The sequence below is a fragment of the Priapulus caudatus genome, unplaced genomic scaffold (assembly GCF_000485595.1).
Source record: "Priapulus caudatus unplaced genomic scaffold, Priapulus_caudatus-5.0.1 Scaffold652, whole genome shotgun sequence".
In the NCBI taxonomy this organism is placed as follows: Eukaryota; Metazoa; Priapulida; class Priapulimorpha; order Priapulimorphida; family Priapulidae; genus Priapulus; species Priapulus caudatus.
The window spans coordinates 154,535-163,856 of record NW_014577713.1 but is presented as its reverse complement, the minus strand read 5'-3'; the positions used below and the strand labels follow the sequence as shown (position 1 = coordinate 163,856).

General features: G+C 45.6%; 1 protein-coding gene across 1 annotated transcript in view; it reads right to left on the bottom strand.

Moving 5' to 3' along the window:
- Positions 1-9,322, bottom strand: part of LOC106812462 (2-oxoglutarate dehydrogenase, mitochondrial-like) — a 40,796-nt gene that overhangs the window by 2,108 nt on the left and 29,366 nt on the right. Inside the window, exon 9 of the mRNA XM_014816347.1 lies at positions 441-604. Coding sequence (XP_014671833.1) covers positions 441-604 — 164 coding nt within the window. The remainder of the gene's footprint in view (positions 1-440; positions 605-9,322) is intronic.

Below are 9,322 nucleotides of genomic sequence, written 5' to 3'. Positions count from 1 at the left end.
AATACTCAACGAAAATCCGCCGCACACGTGAGTATTTTGACGCATACGTCAAAACACTCAACGAAAATCAGCTGCACACGTGAGTATTTTGACGCATATGTCAAAATACTCAACGAAAATCCGCCGCACACGTGAGTATTTTGACGCATACGTCAAAATATTCAACGAAAATCCGCCGCACACGCGAGTAAAAATACTCAACGAAAATCAGCTGCACACGTGAGTACTTTGACGCATATGTCAAAATACTCAACGAAAATCCGCCTTACACGTGAGTATTTTGACGAATACGTCAAAATATTCAACGAAAATCCGCCGCACACGTGAGTAAAAATACTCAACGAAAATCAGCTGCACACGTGAGTACTTTGACGCATGCATCATTTTACTTGCGTAAAATTACTCAAGTGCGCGCCGGGCTTTACCCCTCTCCCCCGCACCTGCTCTATCCGGGAGATGGCAATCTCCGCGTCCAGCCCGCGCTCGTGTCTCTCCTTCGCCAGGTCATAGTAGACCTTCCCGCTGCACAGTATGTGTCTTCTGACGCGCTCGGGGGCGTCTGCCGGCGCCCCGCTCTCCTCAATGACGCGCTCGAACTGCGACCCTGAAAACGCAGGTCAAGGTCGGTGGGTCACTGTCGGTGGGTCGAGGTCGATGGAATTCGCATCGATTAGATCTGATTAGAGTTCGATCATCGGGTATTGAATATATGGATAAGGCACGGCTGGGGTATGGCTTGGGTATAGGTGGGGTATGGCTGGGGTATGGCTTGGGTATTGGTGAGGTATAGGTGGGGTATGGCTGGGGTATGGCTTGGGTATTGGTGAGGTACAGGTGGGGTACAGGTGAGGTATGGCTTGGGTATTGGTGAGGTATAGGTGGGGTATGGCTGGGGTATTGGTGAGGTGCAGGTGGGGTATGGCTGGGACATAGTCAGAGAATGCAACACGTGAGACATAAGCGTCGTACGAGTGGCGGCACATGCCAGAGACACGGCTGTCATGTAAGACCACGTTTAAATACACCGCCGCCGCCGCCACCACCCTCGATCGCCTACCATCGGGGAAATCGTCGTCGAGACATAGGTGGCATACGGGTGGGACATGGATGAGACATGGGTAGGAATGAACACCACGTTTGAGCGCACCGCCACCACCAGCTACCTAGTTTATTTATATTGACATTACTACAAACATTCTGTTTAAATATTGCTCATCATAGTAATTACTATTAAGGATGCTGTAAAGATGAGGATGGTGTAAGGATGAGGATGCTGTATGGATGCGGATACGCTAGAAAGAGGATGAGGATTCTGTTAGAGAGAAGATTAGGATGCTGTTAGAGATAAGATGAAGATTATGTAAAGACAAGGATGCTGTAAGGATGAGGATGCTGCAGGGATGAAGATGCTGCAAGGATGGGTATACTGTAAGGATGCGGATGCTGTGCAGCTGAGGATGCTATAGGGATAAGGCTGCTACACGGGTGTGAGGATGAGGATGCTGTAAGGATGAGGAAGAGGAATTTTGGCTTCAGCTACTGCGGTTGCCAGCGGCTATTTGCACAAGATTATACGATTTCGGCGCATGGCACGCAAACGTAGACGGATGCCGTTCCTCATGATGACTCATGCGGCAGATCAGATGTATAAATAGACATGCTATCCTTGCTCGTGAATTATCGCCTGCCATCTACACGGGAAAGGATACTGGCTAATACTTCCGACGCCATGCAAGATGAATGCTGCAATTAATAATGAAGGGATGCTGTAAAAATGATGATGCTGTAGGGACGAGGATGCGGACAGGATCCCTATTAATTAAGAAAACTGTGTTAGTAATTATAGCATGAGATGTATGCCGATTTATAGTTCTGTTAGTGTAGTCCTGTTCATTCTGTGAATTATATTAACTTTCTATCGAAGAAATATCGCTGTCATTTCTTATCAGCTCGGTTAGCAATGCGTGATGGGGCACGATAAATTATTAATTTGCGTTGTAGCTTTTATAAAATCGTTACATTCGCTCAGAAATGAGCTCGTTTCTCCTCAAAATGTTCAAATCTTCATGCCACGCTGAATCTACAATCGACTTCTCGCTGACTTCACTTCATTCTATAGAGGTACCTTATTTCCATCCTTGTCTTGAACACGATAAAATTCTTGCAAGTTCCCTAGTTACTTAACCAACGGAACACTTGGTAGACGCAATGTCACAGGCCCAGAGCAACGTGAAAGAACAACTTTATGTATGGTACTAAGAATGGTTTACTTTACTTCAACTATTTTATTCGTTCAACATAGCATCAAAGCTTAGCTTCGATCAAGCAAGTAATACTTTTGCGGTACGCACACGGTGAGCACACATACGAATAGCTCTAAACTATAGCGATAGATCACATCTGCAGCTAAAATCCTTCTTCCTTCAAAGTTATACTACATCATTTAAAACATTTATACTATGAGCGACAAATGAGCTACATACCTCCGAAATAAAGAACGTCACAATGCTGCTATATAACTCTAAAAATAAAATAAGAAAATACAAAAAAAATGTAAAACAAATATGAAGGAAATGAAATTATAGCGATACACTGCATTCTGGATCAGGCGTTTGTGAAGAGCTACGGCGCTAACTATACTAAAAATCACTTAACCCCCACACCCACAAAACGCATTCTCTCTCTCTCTTTATCTATCTATCTATCTCTCTATCTATATATATATCTAAATATATATATATATATATATATTCTATTATTAATCATGATTCTCAGGCTATACATAGTAATTTTAAAACTGATCATGGGACGTGTGCCGATAAAATGGAAATTTGAAGGCATCATGTCGCCTTCTATTTATTATTTATTAGTCCATCCGTAATTATTAATTTAAGTTATTACTTATTTTATTATTTGAAGGGCGTCTAAGGATACCTTTTATTTCTTAAATGGAGCCAGCCTACTGAATAACAGATAATATTATTACCATAATATTATTAAGCTATCTAGCTTGGATCTTTGTTAATATCACAATCAGCATAAAGAAGACAATGACAATAGCATTTCCGCACAGTTCTAGCCTCCGTATGCCTATTTGATTTACTCCTTCGAAATCCCACATGCTCCATATTATGGATAACAAAAGTATACGAGTGGCTTAAGCCAACAGTCATGGAACTAATAAATATACGACAGCATAAATATCAGTAAAGTTCCAGTAAATACACTGTGACCATCAATGGTATTTCATCACATTAAGCCTACGCCGACTGCACGCACCGCACCGCACGCACGCAGCACGCACGGCACCATGATAGTACAGCGTCGTACCCCCAAAAAAAAATAAAAACAGCCACGCATTCTTAAAACAACTGTTACTGCGTATGAATATATACGAATAACACTCCTAATACACGTACGTGATCTCCTCTCCTGTAAGCCCCTAGATATAATACTGGTGAAACAGTGCAGGACTAAATAGCCAGGAGTGGGCCTGTGTACCACACTGGCAAGGCATACACACTTAGGCTTCTTTCTCCTATTACATCGCGAGTACTGTTGAGCTAAGTTTTGCAGCGAAAATGGAGACAGAGGAAACTGGGCCGCCGACGACACTTTTTTCGGATTGAATGTAAATAGCGTGCCACGCTAAATAGCATTTCATACTTTTCTTTCGGTGATATGAGGAATCAACGTAAAATCAGCAAAGTGTGAGATTTACTGCGGCTTTACTAGCCATAGTCATGTGTAAATCTCAATCTCATCCGTTGGACGTAACCGCTACTACAACCACTTTAATAAAAGTACAACATTTGAGCACAACACACACACACATGCCCACTACATCACCACGATGATGCAGAGCAGGGATTCAAGCATAACACTTCACCTCACTTCACGGAACCACACACTTAAGCCTAGCGCAGTAACCACGATCCTTTGGTTGCTCCGTCGCTCACGGCAACCTGGCAACCACACGCGCAATGCGTCGCTGTGTCACCCGCGTGTACGTCATGCGATTTTCGAACGACTCTAGAGCGATTGGAGCGACGAGTCGCTCAAAGCAAAACAGTTTTGATGTCTTGCACTCGTCGCAAGCGCAGAATCGTCTACGGGTTGCAGTTGCCAGGGCGTTCTCGCAGACGTAGCCGATTTCATAGCGATTCATATAATCGCTGTCGAGTTGCAATGAAAAAGTTGGGGCACGGTCTGCGCTAAGGCTTTTAATCTGCCTGGGATCCAACAACAGATTTTCACGAAGTGACGCCCGTCTTCCACGGACTACAACGACAATCCTATGCAAACGGGGTGACTGACACAATCAGGCGCACACGACAACACGCATAGAATCAAGTGGGACCACGAAGTTCCGCGCGAACCGGCCACCAATACCGACGGCGTAAAATACGGGCGGAGCTGCTGACACAAAACGATGAGCTGTAACGTTCGTCACAGCTGCAGAGCAGTTCGCGCCCGGCGTCGCCAGACGGTATACTGGAGGCGAGCGGGTCCGCTCAGCGACTCATCCTCAACGGTCATCGCGCTCACGGTAGAGGTTGCTGAGCTCTATCAGGTGCTGTGTTTGTTGGGCCCGTGGCACAGCTTTCGCGCAAACCGCCGTCCCCACGTACTCTTCCAAACCCTCGGGCATCAGTGAAGCGTAAAGTGCCGATTATTCCGCCGACCCCCTAATCAGGGTTCAAGCCTGGCATAACCGTTCACCCAGTCGAACTACGTAAGTGTCCCTTCTAAGAGAGGTATCATTCGATAGAGAAGTGATTCAGCGTAGTACTACTGGTTAGAGATGAAATACGCAAGTGTTTCTTTATAACATGGTCTATGTGATATATAGCGGGTCCTACCAAGAGGCGTCGAACCAGGGATTCGACTAACGTTGAACGCCCAGTCATGGAAGGCGCGAAGGCACCGTAAAGGGAAAGGGAGTCTGCGAAGGGGTTCCCCCTCTCGCCTGGTGGGGGTCTGGGGGGGGTTTCTCCCGGAATATTTTTGAATGCTACATGGAAAGGTGTACCGGCTGGCGGAGATTTAAAAATTCGACGTTTAACATCGAAACCACACCTAGTAAATAAAGTAGATTGGCAACCGTTAAAATTTATAATTAGAAAAAAAATTCAGAAAAGATGTTGAATCGCGATGCTTCCAGGGCTCGCCTGACGACGTGCCCGTGGTCTTAATTGCCACTTGTATAATTTATACAATAAGAGAGTTTATACGTAAATTAATTTTATTTGTGGGTGACTTTACCTGACTTCATGCTGGTTGCTAAGCGCTGTGGTGAGTGCGTGGACCGTACGTACGCCCCACGCGCACCAGGATTGTTCCTGTGCTCTCCTGACACCACATCAAGATCTGCATTAGATAGGCGCCGACCGGGCAGGACTTCACCCGAGTCCAAAGGGAACGGAACAAATCTGAAAACAGGACAGCGTACATGTTACCATATAGACTGATGCTCCTGTCTGGGTCTTATATTCACGTGAACTATGTAGGGAGTGTTGGATTCTCCTAATCGGTGACCCCCCCTGGTGAACAACGAAGGTCATCTACAGTATGACAGTATCCAACCTTCCTCCATAGTGCCAATGCTATTTATTGCTCATTACTGCATCCTAGTTATCTCATCACACCTTCTTCTCTCAATTTCTTCTATTCTACTCGTATTCTTTAGAATCCTTCTAACTTCTTCTTACCTTCTCCTCCTTCACCTCCTCCTCCTCCTCCTCCTCCTCCTCCTCCTCATCCTTCACCTCTTCCTCCTCGTATTCACCTCCTCCTCATCATCATCATCCACTAATTATTTTTCCTTACCACAATCTGTTCTTCCCTCCTCCTCCTACTTTTCCCTACTCCACAACCTCTTCTTCTAATGGTGACTGTCCCTGGTGAAAGGCAACATTTATCCAGGTGACTTAACGAAAGCCATCCACAGTACAAATTGTTCTTATAATCCTGATCTATCTTTCGCTCTTTACCTCATCTAGTTATCTCTCATCTTCCATAACCTTCTTCTTTCCATTTCTCTTCTAACCCTATGCTGCTAATAATAGTGGAAGGACCGAAAGTGTCCCGTTTTAACGTATCTGCCTTCCGAAACCGTGCCGCGTGTGCTCCGCGCTGAACATCGGAGCTGGGGCCACCTTCTGGGCGTCCGCGACTAGATCCGCTACCGTTAAGAAGCGCGCATTTTTTCGACGGTTAAAGTGACTTTTCAAGGCAATTGTTCCTAAAAAGTTAATCGTGCCGCGAAGAAACTTCGGGATTCATTCGCGGAAACCCGCACCAACTTTAAGATCGCAAAATCGTCGCATCGCGCTATGCAGTCAAGCAGAGTACGTGAATCATGTGATTGACCGTGCTGCTCATCGCAACAACCGCACAAAATTTTAAGATCGGCCAAACCCGGCATGCGCAAGTCCAATCAAGCATCGTTGAATCAACCTGCTACCGCAACGTCACTGGTGTGTGCCGCGCGTGCGTGTTACAACTGTAGGCCATGTAATGTTGTATGTGATTGTATGATGTGCGTGTGTGTGTGTGTGAGTGTGGTGTGATGTGTCGTGTGTGTGGTTGTGTGTGTGGTGTGTGCGTGGTGTGTGTGCGTGCTGTGTGTGCGTGTTGTGTACAACTGTACATGTATGGTTGGTATTTATTGTGCTGTGCTGTGTGTGCGAGTGTGTGTGTGTGTGTGTGCGTGTGTGTGTGCGTGTGTGTGTGTGTGTGTGGTGCGTGTGTGTGTGTGTGTTCGTGTGCGTGTGGCGTGTGCGTGTGCGTGTGCGTGTGCGTGTGTGTGTTGTGCGCGCACCAGTGTGTGTGTGAAATGGGTATGGGTGCGCTGACATTTTTAGAACTTTCGATTGTTTAAGAGGAGCCCACACATACCAAACTATATATAACCATAACCTTTTGAAATTGTGTAAACTATTAACGTGTTCTCAGCGGTTTTATGATAATGTAGCTATTATCGAAATGTAGATTAAAGGTATATCATAAAATGCATTTAATTAGGTGACCTTCAGCTAGCATAAGCCAAGGCGCAACACAAAACGCACGCCACGAACGCAACTCGCACACCGGCACGCGCGCAAGCACCGCACACACGCAAAGACATTGCGGCTGGCGGTGTATAAACAGCCAATCCACATGCCGCGCGACAGTTGTGAGACGAAATTAAGAAAACCCCAACGGATACCGGCTTTGCAGTTTGTATGTGTGTGTATGTGTGTGCGTGTATCGCAGTGTGAGTGTGTGCATGGCGTGTGCGTGTGCGTGTGTACTGTATGTATCGTGTTGCTGCGTCGTGGCGTGTGCGTGTGTGTGTATTGATGTATCGTGTGTGTGCGTGTGCATGTTGCGTGTATGTGTGTGTGTTAAATGTGGTAGTGCGGTTTATCTGGTTTTTGATGTGTGTGCGTGGGTGCGCGTTGTGATTGTGCCTGCGCATGCCCGTGTGCTGTGTCAATCGCGGTGTGTGTGTGCGTGCGCAGGCCGCGTGTGTGCAACATATTTGACAACGGAGGGTGTAGCCCTGTCCCGCCCGCCGTCCCACTGGACTTTCAAGAACATATATCTTCAATACACTCAATTGCATTTTTGCTTTTTAACCAGACATTTGACGTTATAATAATGCTTCGCTACCAGAATGAGTATTTTTCAAAAAGTAATATCTAAATAAGTGAATTGTACTATAAATTACCCCCTTTCCCTTTTATTTAGAAAAATTGTATGTATTTAAAGGTAAAATTTCAGATCCGTCTGGAGGACGGGTAATAGCTACTAACACCCAATATAAATAATATAATAATAAGCATTTTAATTAGGTGACCTTCACCTAGCAATAGCAAGCCAACACTAAACGCACGCACGAAACGCACGCACGACCGGCACGCGCGCACAAGCGCACACACCAAAGACATTGCCGCTGGGGTGTATAAACAAGCAATCACTGCGCGCACAGTTGTAAGAACGAAAATTTTAAAGCCAACCCCAAAGCGAGCAATACGGCTGCCATTGTATGTTGTGTGATGTGTGTGCGTAGTGTGCGTGTGTGCGGTGTGTGAGTGATACGTGATCGTGCGGTTGCTTGCGGTGGGTGTGCGTGTGTATGTATTAGCGTGTGTGTGCGTGTGCGTGTGTGTGTGTGGTGTGTATGTTTTAAAAAATGCTGTGTACGTGTGCGTGGCGTGTTGCGTGTGCGTGGTGTGTGTCGTGCGCGCCCGTGTGTGTAGTAAACGTGGTATGGGGTGCGCGTTATTGTGCGTGCGGCATGCCTGTATGGTGTTAATGCGTGTGTGAGTGCGTGCAGCGGTCGTGTGTGCAAACATTTGACAACGGAGTGTGTAACCGTCCGCGCTTACCGGCTCCCCAATGCTCTCACATTTTTAGACGCCGTTCGATGTCTAGGCAAACACATACCACACTATAACATTCCATGCCATAACCATTTTGAAATTGTTGTTAAAATATTTAATGTGTTTTCTCACGGCGTTTTCATGATAACATAGCTATACTAAATGTAGATTAAAGGTATAATAATAGACGCATTTAATTAGGTGGGGCCTTCACCTAGCATAGCAAGCCACACTAAACGCACGTACGGCACGCACGCACGCCCACCGGCACGCGCACACACGCACACACCAAAGCCATTGCGGCTGCATGCGTGTATATAAACGCCAATCACTGCCGCGCACAGCTGTGAGGCGAAACCCCCAACGAGAGACGGCTGCAGTTTGTATGTGTGTGTATGTGTGTGTGGCGTGTGCGTGTGCGTGTGCGTCGGCGCGTGGCGTGTGCGTATATGTGTCTGTGCACCGCGTGTGTGTGTGAATGTGGTATGTGTGTGCGTGGGTGCGCGTGTGATTGTGCGTGGCGCTGCCCGTATGTGTGTGAATTGCGGTGTGTGGCGTGGCGGGCGCCGCGTGTGTGGTGATGTGCTGTGTGCGCGCGTGTGTCAAATATTTGACAACGGAGTGTAACCGTGCCCGCCGCCGTCACTGACTTTCAAGAAAAATATATCTTCCAAACTACTCAATACATTTTTTTCAGAATTTCACTTATTATTTCATGCTTCTAACCAAATATAATATTTCAAAAATAATATTATATTATATTATATTGTTCAAAAAATAATATCTAAATAAGTGAAATTGTAACTATGAAATCACCCCATTTCCCTTTTTTTTGAAAAATTTTATGTAATTTTAACGGTAAAATTTTAGATTTTATATATATTTAGATTACAATTTTTTTAAACAAATATTGATATATGACTCGAGTCTAAACTATCAGTATTTGTCGTTTA